Below are 19,954 nucleotides of genomic sequence, written 5' to 3' on the forward strand. Positions count from 1 at the left end.
TAATCCCTTGTCAGTTGCTTCATTTGCAAAGATTTTCTCCCATTCTGTGGGTTGTCTTTTCGTTTTGTGTAGGGTTTCCTTTGCTGTGCAGAAACTTTTAAGTTTAGTTAGGTCCCATCTGTTTATTTTTGTTTTTACTGTCATTAAGAGGTGGATCTGAGAAGACGCTGCTGTCGTTTACGTCGGAGAGTGTTTGACCTATGTTTTCCTCTAAGAATTTTATAGTGTCTGGTCTTATATCTAGGTCTTTAATCCATTTTGAGTTTATATTTGTTTATGGTGTTAGGGAGTGTTCTAATCTCATTCTTTTCCATGTGGCTGTCCAGTTTTCCCAGCACCACTTACTGAACAGGCTGTCTTCTCTCCATTGTATTTTCTTGCCTCCTTTGTCATAGATTAGTTGGCCTGAGGTACATGGGTTTAATTCTGGGCTTTCTGTCCTGTTCCACTGATCTATATGTCTGTCTTTGTGCCAGTACCATATGGTTTTGATGACCGTCTGAAGTCAGGGAGCCTGGTTCCTCCGGCTCCATTTTTCTTTTTCAGGATGTCTTTGGCTATTCTGGGTCTTTTGTGCTTCCAAACAAATTTTAAAATATTTTGTTCAAGTTCTGTGAAAAATGTCCTTGGTAATTTGACAGGGATTGCATTGAATCTGTAGATTGCCTTGGGTAGTATAGCCATTTTGATAACATTGACTCTTCCAATCCAAGAGCATGGTATGTCTTTCCATCTATGTGTGTCATCTTTGATTTTAGTGTCTTATAGTTTTCAGAGTACAGGTCTTTTGTCTCTTTAGGTAGGTTTACTCCTAGGTATTTTATTCTTTTGGATGTGATGGTAAATGGGATCACTTCCCTAATTTCTCTTTCTGATCTTTCATTGTTAGTATATAGAAACGCTATCGATTTCTGTGTATTAATTTTGCATCCTGCAACTTTGCCAAATTCATGGATGAGCTCTAACAGTTTTCTGGTAGAGTCTTTGGGATTCTCTAGATATAGGATCATGTCATCTGAAAATAGTGATAGTTTTACTTCTTCCTTTCCAATTTGGATTCCTTTTATCTCTTTTACGTGTCTGATAGCTGTGGCTAGGACTTCCAAAACTGTGTTGAAGAGTAGTGGTGAGAGTGGACATCCTTGTCTTGTTCCTGATCTCAGTGGGAGTTCTTTCAGCTTTTCACCATTGAGAATGATGTTAGCTGTGGGTTTGTCATATATGAACTTTATTATGTTGAGGTAGGTTCCCTCTATGCCCACTTTCTGAAGGGTTTTTATCAGAAACGGGTGTTGGTTTTTGTCAAAGGCTTTTTCTGTGTCCATTGAGAGGACCACATGGTTTTTATTCTTCAATATATTAATGTGGTGTATCACAGTGATTGATTTGTGGATATTGAAGAATCCTTGCATCCCTGGGATAAATCCCACTTGATCATGATGTACAATCCTTTTAATGTATTGTTGGATGAGGTTTGCTAGTATTTTGTTAAGGATTTTTGCATCTATGTTCATCAGTGAAATTGGCCTGTAGTTTTCATTTTTTGTGGTATCTTTGTCTGGTTTTGGTATCAGAGTGATGGTGGCCTCATGAAATGAGTTTGGGAGTTTCCCTTCCTCTGCAATTTTTTGTAATAGTTTCAGGAGGATAGGTATTAGCTCTTCTCTAAATGTTTGATAGAATTCTCCTGTGAATCCATCTGGTCGTGGACTTTTGTTTGTTGGAAGGTTTTTAATAATGCTGATTACTTTAGAAAGGAACTAGAAAATATAAGGAGGAGCCAAGAAAAATTATAAAATTTGTAGAGATGCAAATTGAGCTAAAGGTACCAAAGAGCAGAAAAAATAATGTAGAGGAATGAATTAGTGGCTTGGGAGATAGAATAATGGGTATCACCCAATCAGGACTGCAGACAGAATACTAAATGAAAAAAACATGAAAGCATATAAGAGATCTATGGGATAATATAAAGCAGGCCAGGAGTTCCTGTTGAGGCTCAGTGGAAACGAATCTGACTAGGAACCATGAGGTTGCAGGTTTGATCCCTGGCCTTGCTCAGTGGGTTAAGGATCGGGCATTGCCGTGAGCTGTGGTGTAGGTCACAGACGTGGCTTGGAACCACCACTGCTGTGGCTGTGTAGGCCAGCAGTTGTAGCTCCGATTAAACCACTAGCCTGAGAACCTACATATGCTGCTGGTGCGGCCTTAAAAAGACAAGACCAAAAATAAATAAATTAATTAAGTGGGCCAATCTATGCATAATATGGATTCCAGAAGGAGAAGAAAAAGAAAAGGGCATAGAAAATATTTGAAAAAATTATGGCCGGAAACGTTCCAAATCTAAAGGAAACTGATACAGGAAGCACAGAGGGCCCCAAACAAGTTGAAGCCAAACAGGCCCACACCAAGACATATAAAAATGGCAAAAGTTAAAGAGAGGATTCGAAAGGCAGTAAGGGAAAAACAAAGAGTTAATTATAAGGGAAACCCCATAAGGCTATCAGCTGTTTTCTCTACAAAAACACTACAGGCCAGAAGAGAGTGGCAAGATATACTCAGTTATAAACAGGAAAAATTTTCAGCCTAGAATACTCTACCAGCAAGAACATCATTTAAGAGAGAAGGAGAAATAAAAATTTCTCCCACAAACAAAAAGCTAAAGAATACAGCAATACTAAACCAATTCTAAAGGAAATACTGAAAGGGCTTCTCTAAATAAAAATGAAGTAAGAAAAAAGAGGAGGGAGGAAATCACAATTGGAAACTAATCACTTAAATAAGCCAATATACAGAACTAAGAGGAAAAAAAAAACCTATTGTAAAAGTGATGATAAACACAAGGAACAGCAAAATGATAAACATGAGGATATTTTAAAAAAAAAGGACTTCAAAATCATAAAATGTGGGGAAGGAAAGCAAGAAAATCTATAATCTGTTTTTCTAGATGTGTTTGAGCCTATATGACTATCAGGCTAAAGCAAGCAGATGTATAGGAAGGGGTTAACATACTTGAAAAACAGGGCAACCACAAATCAAAACCAAATATTACATTAACAGAAACTAAAAAGAAGGGGACACAAACATAAAATAAAAGGAAATCAACTAACCAAAGGAATAAAGGAGAAACATAGAATCCCTGAAAAACAAGGTTTAAAATGGCAATAAATACATATTTATCAATAATTACCTTAAATGTCAAAGGACTGAATGCTCCAATCAAAAGACATAGAGTGGCGGACTGGAGAAAAAAGCAAAAGCCTACAATATGCTGTCTGTAAGAGAATCACCTTAGGGCAAAGGATACATATCAACTGAAAGTGAGGGTATGGAAAGATATTTCATGCCAATGGAAAAGAGAGGAAATCAGGAGTTGCAATACTCATATCAGACAAAATAGACTTTAAAACAAAGGCCAGGGGAGTTTCCACGGTGGCTCAGAGGTTAAGGAACCCAACTAGCATCCATGAGGATGTGGGTTTGGTCCCTGGCCTCACTCAGTGGGTTAAGATCCAGCACTGCCATGAGCAGTGGTACAGCTTGCAGACACAGCTCAGATCCCACATTGCCATGGCTGTGGTGTAGGCTGGCAGCTAAAGCTCTGATTGGACCCCTCACCTGGGAACCTCCATATGCCATGGGTATGGCCCTAGAAAGTCAAAAAGACAAAAATAAAATAAAATAAAACAGAGGCCATAAAAGAAGATAAAGAAGGACACTATTTAATGATAAAAGGATCAACTCAAGAAGAGCATACTATACTTATTAATATATATGCCCCTAATATAGGAGAACCCAAATACATATAACAAACACTAACAAACATTATAAAAGAAGAAACTGATGGGAATATAATAATAGTAGGACACTTTAACACCCCACTCACATCCATGGACAGATCCTCTAGATAGAAAACCAATAAGGCAATAGAGATCCTAAATGACACAACAGAAAAGTTAGACTTCATTGACATTTTCAGGATATTACATCCAAAAAAATCAGAATATACATTCTTTTCAAGTGCACATGAAACATTCTCAACGACTGACCACATACTGGGACACAAAACTAACCTCAACAAATTTAAGAGTATAGAAATAATTTCAAGTATCTCCTCTGACCACAATGGCATGAACTAGAAAGCAACCACAGGAAAAGAAATGAGAAAAAAACCTACTACATGGAAACTATAAACATGCTACTAAAAATCCAATGGGTCAATGAGGAAATCTAAAAGGAAATTAAAAAATACCTTTAGACAAATGATAATGAAAACACAACCACTCAAAATCTATGGGATGTCGCAAGAGCAGTGCAAGGGGGAAGTTTATGGCAATACAGGCCTTCCTCACAAAAAGAAGAAAAATCTCCAATCGACAACTTAACCTACCATCTAAAAGAATTAGAAAAAGAACAAACAAAACCTAAAGTCAGCAGAAGGAAGGAAATCATAAAGATCAGAGAGAAAATCAATAAAATAGATTTGAAAAAACAATAGGAAAAAAAAATCAATAAAATCAAGAGCTGGTTCTTTGAAACAAAACTAACAAACCTCTGGCCAAACTCATCAAGAAGAAAGAAAGAACTCATTAAATAAGCAAAACAAAAAATGAAAATGGAGAAATCTCAATGGATGTTGTAGCAGCACAAAAAGGAAATACTGTAAACAATTATATGCCAACAAATTGGAGAAATGGACAGCTTTCTAGAGACATACAGCCCACCAAAACTGAACGAAGAAGAAACAGATCAATTGAACAGACCTATCACTAGAAATCAAACTGAATATGTAATAAAAACACTCCCTACAAACAAAAGTCCCGGACCAGATGGCTTCACAGGTGAATTCTACCAAACATACAAAGAAGAACTTATACTTATCCTTCTCAAACTTTTCCAAAAGGTTAAAGAAGGAAGACTCCCAAAGACATTCTCTGAAGCCACCATCACCCTAATAGCAAAACCAGACAAAGAAAAGAAACAAACTCATGGACATGGAGAATAGGTTTGTGGTTGCCAAGAGGGAGGGAAGCGGGTAGGAGTGGGAGGGACTGGGAGTTTGGGGTTAGTAGATGCAAACTATTGCATGCGGAATGGATAAGCAATGAGATCCTGCTGTATAGCACAGGGAAATGTATCTACTCACTTGTGATAGAACATCATGGAGAATAATTTGAGAAAAAGATTGTATATAGATGTATAACTGGGTCACTCTGCTATACAGTAGAAAGTCACAGAACATTGTAAATCAATTATAATTCAAATTTTTAAAAAATTAAATAAAAATATTATCATGAGATAATGCAGGAAAATTTCAAATCTAGTGGACACAGGAGAACTATGAGAAGATATTCACTGGTCATCTAAGTTCTAAACTCAAAAATTCTCATTAGAGTCAAAGAGGATACATAAATAAGCTATCTGAATACCCCTTTTAAGAGCCTGGTTGTTGAGTAAGCTCAATTAAATGAACCAGTTACTCCTTAAGACAGAGCTTTATAAGTCTTCACACTTACTTTTCCTAAATTTAAAAGCCTTAAGTTTGGTTACTGGTGCTATCTCCACAAAATTCTCCAGGCAAGAAATGGTATCTATAAGCAATGACCCCAAAAAAGATCTCTTTTGAAAACATTAACAAGTGGAGAATCAGAAATGAACATTTTCTAAATTGCTCGAATTTTACTATCACTTGTCTTAGTTTTAGGAAATAAATATCCTCATTCAATTTTACCAGCAACTAAATGAAAAGAAATACAATGAGGCTGAATTCGGATACTCTGAACTAGTAGTTACATAGTTTTTATAGTGCTAGGGCAAACAGTGGCACAACCCTCTGGAAAGTGATAATAGTTATACACAGCATCAGCCAGAAAATGTTCATGTCCTAAGGTTCATTCCTTATCTTTGGGAATTCTAAGAAAATCATAAGTATGGAAAAAGCTGTATTCTTGACTATTTAAATCCTTTGGTATACAATGCAAAGCATACAACAGCAAGCAAAACATGAACAGATTTCTGCATCTCTTGTATTAGTAAAATATAAATTTGAAACAACCTATACAAACTGCAAAAGGTTAATCAAACAACAAATTGTACAACAGATAGTAAAATGAAAATACGGTATTATCTATTAAGAAGGAAAATGGGGTATAAACTTTTCTATACAGTACAACTAGAACTTCACAAAGGTATGTTTACGACACACGGCAAGGGTGAAAGAAAATACAATTGGGTAAAATTTAGGCTGATGATAATTACGTTAAAACTAATTTCTTACTTTCCTAAATACAAAATTTTTTTTTTCTAATTAGGAAAAAAAAGTTTTAAGTTTTTATATATAACTTCAAGCAAGCTTAGGTGGTCATAAATAAGTCTGTATATTTGAACTACCATAATAACTAAACAATGAAATAATCTGCAAGCAAAATTTGTAAGCTATTTAAAGCACTACATCCTCTGCATTTATATTAATACTAACTTACTGTATATGACTGCAGTAACTGATACCATGAATCATGTTTTCATCACCTTTGGCATATTTGAGTAATTCTGTTAGCTTAGTGACTGAAAATACTGGACTCGAGCCAGAGAGAGTTGGGTTGAAAGCTAAGGGGTGTGACATCAGCCAGGTGTCATTGTGACACTCAAACTGAAGAAGGTTGGCAGTGGCCCAGTCACAACCACCCAAAAGCTCAGCTTGCCCAACTTCGGCATGGATATTCTAATCCCTGCCCCATGTGACATTACCAGGATTAAACAAGCAGTTTTCTTACGAAATTCAGTCATGAGTGGTTACTCTTCTTAAAGGGAACCGGAAGAGCAAGGACAGAGTCACTCAGATTTCCCTCCAAATTAAATCAGTGGGATAAACTGCAAAATTTTCACTTACGAAATGGGTGGATCAGACCCATCCTTCAGAGGAGTAGCTAGTAAAAAAAATACCCTCAACCTCATTAAGTCAATATTGGGACTACTTACTTGCGATCTGATAAATATCTGGTTCTTCTCTTGCCAGCTTTTCTCTGGCAACATCAGCTATTGGTCCAAAGATGGTTACAGGCCTCAGAAATCCAGCTGGGGAGAGATTCAAATGAAAATAGCACAGTTTACACTATTTCCTTCTTAGCCATACTGACATTAACAGTACTAGGCTAGTCTTTAGAACATAAACCACCTTCTCGAAGGACAACTCTCTCGTATGCAGGAAACTTGGTTTGAACTGGCTGAGCTGACAAGTCTTCTCTGCTCTTGCGAAGATTTCTTTTGGAGCTCCGAAGGCCTCGGAATCTCCAAAAGTCAGCGCGGTCTCCTCCTGCTGTTTTTGGAAGTGTGTATTGGACACTGGCTAACTGCTCAGCTCTAGACAAGAAATAAAGTAAGGTTGTTTTGAAAACAAAATGGAGAAAGACTTACAATGAAACAAATGCCAAAATACTGGATAAAACTACGTGCAGCTTCAATCTTAATGGTTATACTACAATAAAGTTTATACAGCTAAGACAGTTTTAGATATGGTAACAGTGAAAACTAAATTTTTTTTTTCCGTTTCTGGCTGCCCCACAGCACATGGAGTTCTTAGGCCAGGGATCAGATCCGAGCCACAGTCTCGACCTCAGCTGCAGCAATGCCAGGTCCCCAAGCCACTGGGCCACATGGCAGCTGGGGGATCAAACCCACATCCCAACGCTCCCAAGACACCACCAGTTGTGCTGTACCACAGTGGGAGCTCCTGAAAACTAATTCTTGATGTTACCAAGGCTTTCCAGTGGGACTGAGATCTTGTCATCGTTTACTTACTTTGCTCCATGATGCATACCTGTTCTTATTAGGGATGATGCCTCGTTCGACCTCCTTATGATTTTTGCCAATTCGAATAGCAAGCCAAGAGCCCAGTTTTCCATTGTACAGAGTGTCCACGACACGGAATACCTCTCCTTTGTTAAAACTAAGTCCATAGGGAGATTCCTTTTCATACTCAAAATGGGTTCTAATATAGAAAGAATCTCCCACATCCGACTCTACAATGCGACGGTAAACTAAAAGTAATCCAAAAAAAAAAAAAAGTCAATAACCAGTGGGAAGAGAAATTACCTGAGATGGTACTGATGATATTAACAAGAACAAAAACATTATCCCACATATGTTAAATCCTTACTAATTACTTATAGGCATTTTGTCTTATGTATATTCCCAGTCTCTCATGAAATGGGGGCCCCTGGCACTTCCATTTTGCAGATGAGAAGACAATGCAGATAGAGACCAAGCAACTTGTCCAAAGCTATGCATGTGCTTTCCATTTAAATCATCTTAAATTTGCTACAAACTTCACAGATGTTCCCATTTTCTAAATCAGTGGTTCTCAGGCAGCTTTGTTTCCCAGGGTATAACTGGCACTGTGTGCTGAGAGGCAGGCAAGTGTGTTACTGACATCTAATACTCACTAGAGGAAACGGATGCTTTTTCTTGTTTGTTTTTTTAGGGCTGCACCTATGGTATATGGAAGTTCCCAGGCTAGGGGTCGAATTGGAGCTGTAGTTGCCGGCCTATGCCACAGCCACAGCAACGCAGGATTGGAGCCATGTCTGCTACCTACACCACAGCTCATGGCAATGCTGGATCCTTAACCCCCTGAGCAAAGCCAGGGAACAAACCCCACATCCTTATGGATACTAGGTTGGGTTCGTTACCACCAAGCCATGACAGGAATGCCCAGGGAGGCTTTTTAATAGCCTGAAGTACACAGAACAGCCTTCACAACAGAAAATTATTTGGTTCAAAACATCACTAGTGCCAATCTTGAGAAATCTTGTACTAAATGAAAAGTTTATCTATCTAAATCACAGAGAAAATGGGGTGTTCTCTTGAATTAATGCTAACAAACATCAGAATATATTGCTTAGATACATCAGTACAAAATTCAGAAGCTGACTATGTATAGTTTTGTCCACATACACTTGTGTGAGGAGTATCAGAAAGTTTGGCTGGTCCTATTATTGTGCTGTGCTAATGACAATGAGTACAGTAAGACCCTGTGCCCCTAAATGACAAAATAAACAAACTCTCAAATTGAGATGAGCAAATTCATTTATCACTCTACTTTAAGTGATTTATTAAAAACATTGAAATTAAAATTCCTATTTAAGTCCTCAAACTTCTCCAGGTTTATTTTTTCAATTTTCTGATAGTATCTCACCATCCTTCTTCTTCTGAGCCAATATGGTCACTTCTTCTCCTTTCGGGAGGTCAAGTAGGAAAAGGACAGCTTCTTCTCTTATTATATTTGTAAAGTCCACATTATTTACCTGTTAAAATACATTTCACAAATTACTGTTGACCATATTTTAAGATGATAAAAATACGTATCTATGCAGGAAACAAATATTCCCAGAATTTAATTTGAAAAATATCCCACCTTCAAAAGTGGAAAATTTTATTCTACTCTGGAAAAAAGAATATACCCTAATTTAAAAGCAGAAACCAAGTAACAATGTGAGTGAAGATGTAAATTCATTTAAATGGTCATCACAATTCATCCTAACGTTAGAGACCATGCACTATAAAAATCTAACCAATTCGGAGTTCCCGTCGTGGCGCAGTGGGTAACGAATCCGACTAGGAACCATGAGGTTTCGGGTTCGGTCCCTGCCCTTGCTCAGTGGGTTAACGATCCGGCGTTGCCGTGAGCTGCAGTGTAGGTTGCAGACGCGGCTCGGATCCTGCGTTGCTGTGGCTCTGGCGTAGGCTGGTTCCCCTAGCCTGGGAACCTCCATATGCCGCAGGAGCGGCCCAAGAAATAGCAACAACAACAACAACAAAAAGACAAAAAAAAAAAATCTAACCAATTCAGACCAAAAAAGACAAGTCTAATTCAAACTATTTATTATTATTGTAAAATCTCTAGATTTAAAATTTTATTTTTTTATTTCAGCAGTAAAGAATCTTTTACTTGATGCTGAAGGTTGCAGGAACATCAAATGGATGATTTAAATAGTTTAACATTCCCATATGGTTTTCCAACACTGAGAACTCAGGAAAAAGATGGTTTTTGAATAGCTAAACATACAAAAAATATAATACTACATTAATGAAGTGATATTTAGAACTAAAAAGAACAGGGAGCAGATAAAACTATGGGTATCTAAACATACAACGTGGCTTATAAACTTTGGAGTGACTTCAGAAAAAAAAATTTTTTTTTTTGGCTCTTCTATTTAGCATCAGGAAAAAGAAGAGTGAGTTGATTAAAGCCACACAAATTTGAGAACAGTTCTGAGAACAAGTTGCTTAATTTTGCTCAGCCTCTACTTCTCTTTTTTTTTAAGTAGAGTTGATTTACAATGTTTTTCAATTTTTGTGTACAACAAAGTGACCCAATCATACACAGTTCCCTGTGCTGTACAGCAGAACCCTATTGCCCATCGATTCCAAGTGTTACAGTTTGCATCCACCAACCACAAACTCCCTGTCCATTCCATTCCCTCTGCCCTGGCAACGTTTTAAGTTTTGTGAATGTTTATGTAAGAGCCCTACTTTTTATTAGCCTCTGAAAAAGAAATCAAAAGGAAACAGAAGAAATAATGCATGTACTATGCCATCGCAGTAAGGGCATCTGTATGAGGCATTGAGACTATATGAGGCCCAATGTCTGCAAAGTCAATATTTACTTATATTAGATGCTCCTAAGGAGCAAAAATGTAACATATCAAAATGTCATCAGTGATTCTGTGCAGGATTACAAATAGATTTTCTTCAATTCATCTTCTAGAAATTTTCCACATTAAAGAAAAAATTACAACATGTACAACCTTTGATACAAAACAAAAATAAACCATCAAGGAAAACTTTTTAAATGATGTTATGCCCTGATTACTTCAGGGTATGAGGTGGGTAAGAGAATAGGTCTGTTTAATGATCCACACTGAATCTGAGAATAATGTAAATATAATCAGGAAGAATCACAATACAATGTCAGACAGAGGTCAGTAAGCCAGAGATGGTGCCTTGACTTTTTGACATGCAAAGTTTGAAGGGAAAGGAGCAGAATGAAAGTGGCCACAGGCAGCTGGCACAGTTCTGAGGGAACTCAGAGAGAGGTAAGAGGGAAAAAAATTTCTGATTGTGGGCTGCTGCATGAAGTGACCAAACCCAAGAAGGAGACTGGGTAGCAAGACAGGAGCAGGGGACTGCTGACATCTCCCAAGTTTTAGGAAGAATGGTGAGAGAATGCAGTGTTACTGAATCCAAGGAAGAAAGCTCTTTAGATAGGATTACTTAAGGAGTTCCTGCTGTGGCCACTGGTAATATCTCCAAGGTATCTAAGATTCGATCTCGGCCTGAGGAACCTCCATATGCCGAAAATGCAGCCAAAAAAAACAAAAAATATTACTCAAGAAGGTCAAAACTGGGCTTTCCTAACTCTTTATCTTATGGGGTAAGAAACTCGAGAGCCAGAGTGAAGCTTATGCATGTGCATGATGGAAACCTCATCTCCTCTTACCCAAGCCGTCTCTGGGGTAAAGTAGGTCCCACAGGCCACATGGACTGCTACAAAGATTACTTCCACTAGGGAGGAACACCTGATGTTCACCTACTGGCAAGTTGTGGCCCACAGCAGAGTCATACTAGCCTAAATGTTTAGGTCAACTTAATTAACTAGTGGCTATTACAGGGATCTAACATTTATTTTTTTGTAGGTTCTATGAACATGAATGATTAAAATGAAACCGAAACACCACCATGTGTAGAAACACTTAACATAAGTGGTAAACAAGCACAAATGGGAGAAGTTCCTATTGAGGTTTAGTGGGCTAAGAACCCAACTAGCATCCATGAGGGTTTGGGTTTGATCCATGGCCTTGCTCAATGAATGGGTCAAGGATCCAGCATGGCCTCAAGCTGTGGTGTAAGTTGCAGAGATGACTTGGATCTGGAATTGCTGTGGCTGTGGCCAGCAGCTACAGCTCTGATTCAATCCCTAGCCTGGGAACTTCCATATGCCGCATGTGTGTCTGTAAAAATAAAGTCTATTTAGGTCTTCTGCCCATTTTTCAACTGGATTGTTTGTTTTATTGCTGTTGAGTTTTATGAGTTGTTTATACATTTTGGAGATTGAGCTCTTGTCGGTTGCACTGTTTAAAACTATTTTCTCCCATTCTCCCTTTTTTTTTTATAGTTTCCCTTGCTGTGCAAAAGCTTGTAAGTTTGATTAGATCCCATTGGTTTATTTTTATTTTTATTTCTGTTGCCTTGGGAGGGAGACTGACCTAAGAAAACATTTATACAGGTGATGTCAGAGAATGTTTTGCCTATGTTCTCTTCTAGGAGTTTGATGGTGTCTTGTCTTATGTTTAAGTCTTTAAGCCATTTTGAATTTGTTTTTGTGCAGTGTGAGGGTGTGTTCTAGTTTCAATGATTTACACGCAGTGGTCCAGTTTTCCCAGCACCACTGGCCAAAGAAACTCTCCTTTTCCCATTTTATATTCTTGCCTCCTTTGTCGATGATTAATTGACCACATGTGTCTGGGTTTATTTCCAGGTTCTCAATTCTGTTCCATTGGTCTGTATGTCTATTTTGGTACCAGTACCACACTGCCTTGATTACTGTAGCTTTGTAATATTGTCTGAAGTCTGGGAGATTTATGCCTCTGCTTGGTTTTTTTTCCTTCAAGTTTGCTTTGGCAATTCTGGGTCTTTTGGGTTCCATATAAATTTTTGGATTATTTGTTCTAATTCTGTGAAAAAATATCATGGGTAATTTCATAGGAACTGCACTTAATCTGTAGATTGCTTTGGGTAGTATGGCCATTATAACAATATTAATTCTTCCAATCCAGAAGCATGGAATATCTTTCCATTTCTTTAAATCCTCTTTAATTTCCTAGATTAATGTTTTATAATTCTCAGTGTATTATAAGTCTTTCACCTCCTTGGTTAGTTTATTCCTGGGTATTTAATTTTTGGGGGTCTATTTTAAAAGGTACTGTATTTTTATATTCCTTTTCTAATATTTCATTGTTAGTATAGAGAAACACAACTGATTTCTGAATATTAATCTTGTATCATGCTACTTGACTGCATTTGTTGATCAGTTCGAGCAGTTTCTGTGTGGAGTCATTAGGGTTTTCTGTATATTAGTATCATGTCGTCTGAATATAGTGACAATTATACCTCCTCTTTTCCAATTTGGATAGCTTTTTAATTTTTTTTTTGATGATTGATGTGGCTAGGACAGATGGCCAACAGGCACGTGAAAAAATGCCCTAATTATTAGAGAAAAGCAAATCAAAACTACAACGAGGTATCACCTCATACCAGTTAGAATGGCTATCATTAATAAGTCTACATATAATAAATGATAGAGAGGGTATGAAGAAAAGAGAACCCTCCTACACTGTTGGTGGGAATGTAAACTGGTACAACCACTATGGGAAACAGTATGGAGGTACCTGAGAGAACTAAATATGGAACTACCACATGATCCAGCAATCCTGTTCCTGGGCATATTTCCAAACAAAACTTTCCTTCGAAAAAATACATGCATCCCTATGTTCACTGAAGCACTATTCACAAGAGCCAAGACATGGAAACAACCCAAATGTCCAGACAGATGAATAGATTAAGAAGATGTGGTACATATATACAATGGAATACTACTCAGCCATAAAAAAGAACAAAATAATGCCATTTACAGCAACATGGATGGAACCAGTGATTCTCATACTAAGTGAAATAAGTTAGAAAAAGACAAATACCATATGATATCACTTACATGTGGAATCTAAAATATGGCACAAATGAACCTATCCACAGAACAGAATCAAACTCATGGACAGAGAGAAGAGACCTGTGATTGCCAAGAGGGAGGAAGTAGGATGGACTGGGAGTTTGGGGTTAGTAGACACCAAATATTGCATTTGGAATAGATAAGCAATGAGGTCCCCCTATAGAGAACAGGGAACTATATCCAATCACTTGTGATGGAACATAACGGAAGATACTACGAGAAAAAGAATGCATATATGTATGCATATATGCATGTATGTATAATTGGGTCATTTTGCTGCACAGCAGAAATTGACAGAACATTATAAATCCACTATAATAATAGTAATAATAATAACAGTAGTAATAATAATAATAAAAACCCAATCAGAAATGTGGGCTGGGAAGGGCCAAGTCCAATACAACCAAGATCTGATGGATTCTTAATCTGAAGGTTTAATAGGTTCAAGACCTATAAGAGATTACAAGCTAATTATAATAGGTCTGCTGTGTTTGATGCCTTTCTCTAGAGTTCTAAGTATTCTGAAACCACATGAGTTGAGACACTGACATACCCTGAGAATCTGATCACCCTCTTCTAAGCCTTCTTTGGCAGCAGGGCTGTCTTCAAGAACGCCAGCTACAAATATTCCAACGTCATTTCCACCAGCCAGTCGCAAACCCACACTATCACCTTTTCTGAATTTTACTAACTTCATGCTGGGCCTGTTAAAGCAAGTATTTCATTTGAAACAGTTAAAGGAAGCTTGAAAAGTTACAGCAAATTGTTACAATGAAGACCATATTTAGAATAAGGACCATGGTCCCTCTGAAATTTCCAGAATTCCAAATCAGAATTAATACCACTTTAAAAAAATTTTTGATTAACAAAATAAGTTTTGAAATACCAACGTTAAATATCTAAGTACTGTTTTATATAATAATTTATAAAATTACTTCATAAAAACAATGTCTTCCCAATGTTGAATCTTGATTATATATGGTACATTACCAATAGCTAAAAAATCTTCCATTTTTTCCATCCCAATTCATACCATACAATCTCTACTGAATAACTGAGAAGTACTGCTTTACAAAGGCAGAACCTGAAGCATAAATTGACAAATTTTCCTAAAGTCAGGAACTCAAAATTAGGCTCTAAACATTATATTCTATACCCAATAAACACTAGTTTTGAAACTCTGCAGTTGGGGGACTCTGGGTAGTTCACACAGATCACTTACTCTGCAGCCCCTTTGAATTTTAAAGGCAAAACTTATCATCATTCAGCTTTTTTGGATTAGCCCCATATTTAATCTCTGCCCCCTTCTTAACAGAGAGAGAATGGAAAAGAATTAATGCAGGCACATTCTTCTTTTACCAGTGTAACATCAAAACTTGTGGCATTCCTAAAACGAATACTGAAGAAAGCCTCAGAAGAATGCCTAAACAGAAACATCATCACACACTGTCCTTTAGGGTAATTAATTACAACTTACATACATAATTACAAATCACCCCTTCCTAGTTTCCATAACCATCCCACACTCTGAGCCAAGAAGACATGCAATTCTTTTAACTGTTATATAATGTAGAAAAAGTCATTTTCCTCTTAATTTACTAAGTAACAATGAACAAATAATTAGGAATAGTAACTAAAAACCACAAATCAAACACATGGATGAATGAGTTGAGGGACCAGAGATATCTCGTTCTATAAAACCAACTAAAGACCACCATAGCTTTCAAAACTTGTATTCACATTTGATCCAGTTTTCTTCATGTGGAACCAACATTATCTAGACATAAAGCTAAGAGCTGGCAGGTCAGGTGAGGTTACTTACTGCCAGGACTGGTGGTATCCTTAGTTTCCCTGAAACTATTTACCAGTCTTATTATGGGGGGTGTGAGTTCCTTGTGTCGTGGGATCCTACTTTCCACCTGTGTCAAACACCTTCTCCAAATTCCTCTCCCAAGTCAACTGCACAGAGAGCTTTTTTAAACATTTCCTTAAAGTCCTCTCCTAACCATGACCAACCTAGTGTACAGTCTGCACCCTTCAGTAAAATCTGCCTTTTAAAAACCACTATTCAAGGACAGCTTTAGATACAATCTCAGGATCTTGTGCCCTAGATGCCTAATATTTTACATAACAGCAAAGAGCGGACTCACTACTTCTGCCTCATATCCATTTGCTGAACATGAATGAATAACCACACCTTTCTGGGCTCAGTTATAAATCCTGCTCACATCCTCAATTCTCTTTGGTATCTGTTCTTCAGGGCTATCTCAGGGAAACAGGTCAGTGGAATCTAATCATTCCAGTTTTCTTACAATTTAAAGAGTCAGGGACCCTCTCAGGCAATTTTCAAGAAAGGAAAAGAAAGGGTCAGTTCCTTCACAATTTATAAAATTCTGAATTACCAGTTACCTAATAATAAAAACATACAATTTTCAACTTGTGATACTCACCTATTTCAGGAGCTATTTCTCTCTACCAAGTAGGGTCTTACTGTTAACAACCAGATTTTCTTTAGCAGAGAAAACAGACAAGAGCAGGAGTCTAGATCTAACCTACTTTAGGAAAAGTAATTTTCCATTACTCACATCATGTCCCCTTTACCACAGGGGCAACAAAAAACTAATCTGATGATCATGACGGTTTGAAATCCCATTATAAAATTTATACCTCAATCTAAGTATATAAAATGTAAACTATTAAAAGGTGTGTAATATCAAAAACTTACTTTTGAATTGCTGACTAATCTAGAACAGATTCTCCACCAGAGGTGATTCTGCCTGCAGGAAACATGCGGCAACATCTGGAGATAATTTTAGTAATACAACTGGGGTATGTGCTGCTGGCAGCCCGTGGCCAAGGATGATGCTAAGCATGCCAAAGTGTATAGGACAGTCCACCATGATGAACAATGACCTGGCCCTGAATGTCAATAGTGCTGAGACAGGAAGAAAACACTAATTTCTTAAAAAAAAAAAAAAAAAAAAAAACAACAACCAAAAAACCAAAACGCTAGGGATTTTTAGTGCCTGTGAAAATTCTTATGTTCAAATAGAAAACAATTTTCTAATTTTGTAATCCCTCACCTAAAATCAGTGGTGAGAGAGAAGTAAACATCCGAATGTTCTCTAATTTCTGATTCTATCATATAAATAATTTAAAAAATCCAAACAAAACCCTAACCATAGTATTAAACAGTATATACTATTTTTTAAAGTTTATGTAAATTTCATTCATAATTGAATTTTCACTTTAAATTATGCTTAGTGATGGGCAGAGAAGACAACATAAGGTTAAAGTCACGTTACCGAAGAATCCCATCTTCATGAGTTGAATTAGGTAGGATACCATCAGATGGACTGACAGGTAAATCCACGTCTGGTTGTCCAACTTGGGCATACACAGGCTTTGGTTCTAAAAGAAAATTTCAACTGTATAGGAATCACTTTACAAAATGGAATAATAATGTAAGCAACCACTAAAATAACCAAACAATAAGAAGTCTACAAAATACAGCAAAAACTTAAGTTCAGAGAAGCTGATCAGTAACATATTTATCATACATACTGTGGGTGACTAAGAGTATAGGCTGTACTATCTGCATTCAGATCCTGACTCTACTTAAGAGCTGTGGGACACTGGGCAAGCAAGTTCACCATACTATTAGAGTACAGTTCATATTATAAATTCTGAATTCTTTACAAGTATACATGTTACATGTTCACCTGTCTTTTCCATAGCTCCAGTTGTTAAAGTTTGAAAAATCTATTTTCAAGATTTCTTAACATGTTGTGGCTTAGTGGGTTAAGAATCTGACACAGTGTCCATGAGGATGTGGGTTCAATTTGTGGCCTTGCTCAGCAGGTTAAGGACCTGGCGTTGCAATGAGCTGTGGTGTAGGTTACAGACACAGCTCAGATCTGGCATGGCTGTGGCATAGACCAGCAGCTGCAGCTCTGATTTGACCCCTAGCCTGGGAACTTCCACAAGCCACAGGTGCAGCCATTTAAGAAAAAGAGAGAGAGGGAAAGAATCCCTATATCTCTCTGTTAAGACTGTCAAATTAGCCTTCTTTCTACACTGTGGTAAAACAAATTTATTTATTTATTTTTGTCTTTTTAGGGCTGCACCTGCGGCATATAGAGAGGTTCCCAGGCTAGGGGTCCAATTGGAGCTGTAGCCGCTGGCCTACACCATAGCCACAGCAATGCGAATCCGAGCCACATCTGTGACCTAGGCATCATACCTCACCACAACACCGGATCCTTAACCCACCCCCACCAGGTAAGGCCAGGGATCAAACCTGCATCCTCATGAATGCTAGTCAGATTCGTTTCCACTGAGCCACAATGGGAACTCCTAAAATTTACTTTAAATGTTGACAGTGCTGCCATTAAACAAGCAGAGCAAAGAGAATCTGAAAGGAAGACTTGAGAGAGATCAGAATCAGAATCTCCAGGCCTTTCCAACAGCCAGATCGCAGAACCTTGCAAATTCCTATGTGTGGTCTAATATACATCCTTACACAATATACTTTATAAAGTGTTTGTGAAAACACTTTCAATAGGCAAGATAACTTTTAAAAATTTCTTAAGCCAATCTAATGTTTCTGTTTAATGCTAGAAAACAGATTCACTCACTGTAAATTACTGTTGAACACAAATAATTTCTACCTGGATAGTTAACAAAACTAAAAAACATTCATGAAAATCTCCTAATCTATGCCAACCTCCTACCCCAAAAGAAAATGTTGGCAGTCAAGTACAGAAAAATTCACATGTGGGTAGTAGGTATTTAGCAGCGGTAATAATAACTGCATCTTTATATTTTCTATGAATACTGATAATTTCGCCAAACTACAGATGTTTCCTGCACTTTGGATTTTCTAGGCATACCTGGAAGAGTGGGTGCTTGTTTCTCATTTCTTTCAACTATAACTTCTTCCACTGTTTTAGATGTATGATCATCTGCATGCTTTACAGGAGTTGAGATTGCCCCGGGTTTAGTAGTTCTCTCCTCCTCTCTGCTCCGGAGACTATAAAGCAGCAAAATAAAAAATTATGAACATAAGATGATTGTGAACATCATTTGTAAAGAATGTAAGAATAGCCCAGACAATGACAAAAAGGATGACAAGGGACTTGCTCTAACCTATTAAAATATTGTAAAAACCAAGTAATTAAGATTAGAGTGGAGTTCCTGTTGTGGCTCAGCATATTAGGAACCCAACTAGCACAATGAGGATGGGGGTTTGATTCCTGGCCTTGCTCACTGGGTTAAGGATCTGGCGTTGCCATGAGCCATGGCACAGGTTCAGATCTGGCATTGCTGTGGTTGGGGAATAGGCCATCGGCTACAGCTCAATTTGATCCCTAGCCTGGGAACCTCCATATGCCATGAGTGTGGCCCTTAAAAAGACAAAAAAAAAAAAAAAAAGGGTTAGAGTGGTACTGACATAGGAAGAGACAAATAGATCAATGTGACGAAACAGAAAATGGAGAAATACATCCACAGTACCAAAGATTATTATGGAAGCAGCAGCCCAAAATTATTGGAAAAGAATACATTTTAATGTTAGGACAATTATGTTAGGACAATTGTTCACAAATTTAGAAAAATTAGATCTCTATGCATATCAATGACAAATATAAATCAATTTCAGAGCGAATTAAGTCCTAAACATAAAATATATATTAAAAATTTTATTACTGAAAATAGAGGTGCAATGCACAAAAGCCATAATACATCAACAAGTGAATATATAAAACATGCATGCAAAAAACTGGAAAAATATCAGGTTGAACCAAATGAAATATTTTTGAAATTCCAATAACTGAATATTAGCAATTTGACCTAACATGTCATAAGAGTTCAATATTAAGACTGTATATTGATCTAACAATACATAAAATGAGAATGTGATACTTAAGACTATTTAAGGAAATTTCAGAACATTAGTTTAAAAGACATAATTTAAAAAAAAAAAGAACAAATTCCTTGGTAAGTGGCAATTCACCAAAAAGGATACACAGACAACATAAAAACATATTCAACCTCACTAGCAACTAGGGAAATGCAAATAAATAGAAATGATCTCATTATTCATAAGAATTTTCAAATAACATCAACTGAAAGGAAGGACATGGGGAAACACTCATACAAGGATGGTAAAAAGAA

The 19,954-nt window shown here is 37.2% G+C and overlaps 1 protein-coding gene across 5 annotated transcripts in view; it reads right to left on the reverse strand.

Annotated features, from left to right (window-relative positions):
* TJP1 (tight junction protein 1) overlaps window positions 1-19,954 on the reverse strand; it is a 129,511-nt gene that overhangs the window by 30,245 nt on the left and 79,312 nt on the right. For all 5 annotated transcript variants that reach the window (XM_047766890.1, XM_047766889.1, XM_047766888.1 and 2 more), the window contains exons 9-15: window positions 18,673-18,812; window positions 17,086-17,191; window positions 14,334-14,484; window positions 9,191-9,299; window positions 7,814-8,033; window positions 7,172-7,356; window positions 6,976-7,071 (exon numbers count right to left, since the gene is read on the reverse strand). In XM_047766890.1, the coding sequence (XP_047622846.1) occupies window positions 6,976-7,071; window positions 7,172-7,356; window positions 7,814-8,033; window positions 9,191-9,299; window positions 14,334-14,484; window positions 17,086-17,191; window positions 18,673-18,812 (1,007 nt within the window). The remainder of the gene's footprint in view (window positions 1-6,975; window positions 7,072-7,171; window positions 7,357-7,813; window positions 8,034-9,190; window positions 9,300-14,333; window positions 14,485-17,085; window positions 17,192-18,672; window positions 18,813-19,954) is intronic.

The sequence above is a fragment of the Phacochoerus africanus genome, chromosome 2 (genome assembly GCF_016906955.1).
Source record: "Phacochoerus africanus isolate WHEZ1 chromosome 2, ROS_Pafr_v1, whole genome shotgun sequence".
Lineage (NCBI taxonomy): Eukaryota > Metazoa > Chordata > Mammalia > Artiodactyla > Suidae > Phacochoerus > Phacochoerus africanus.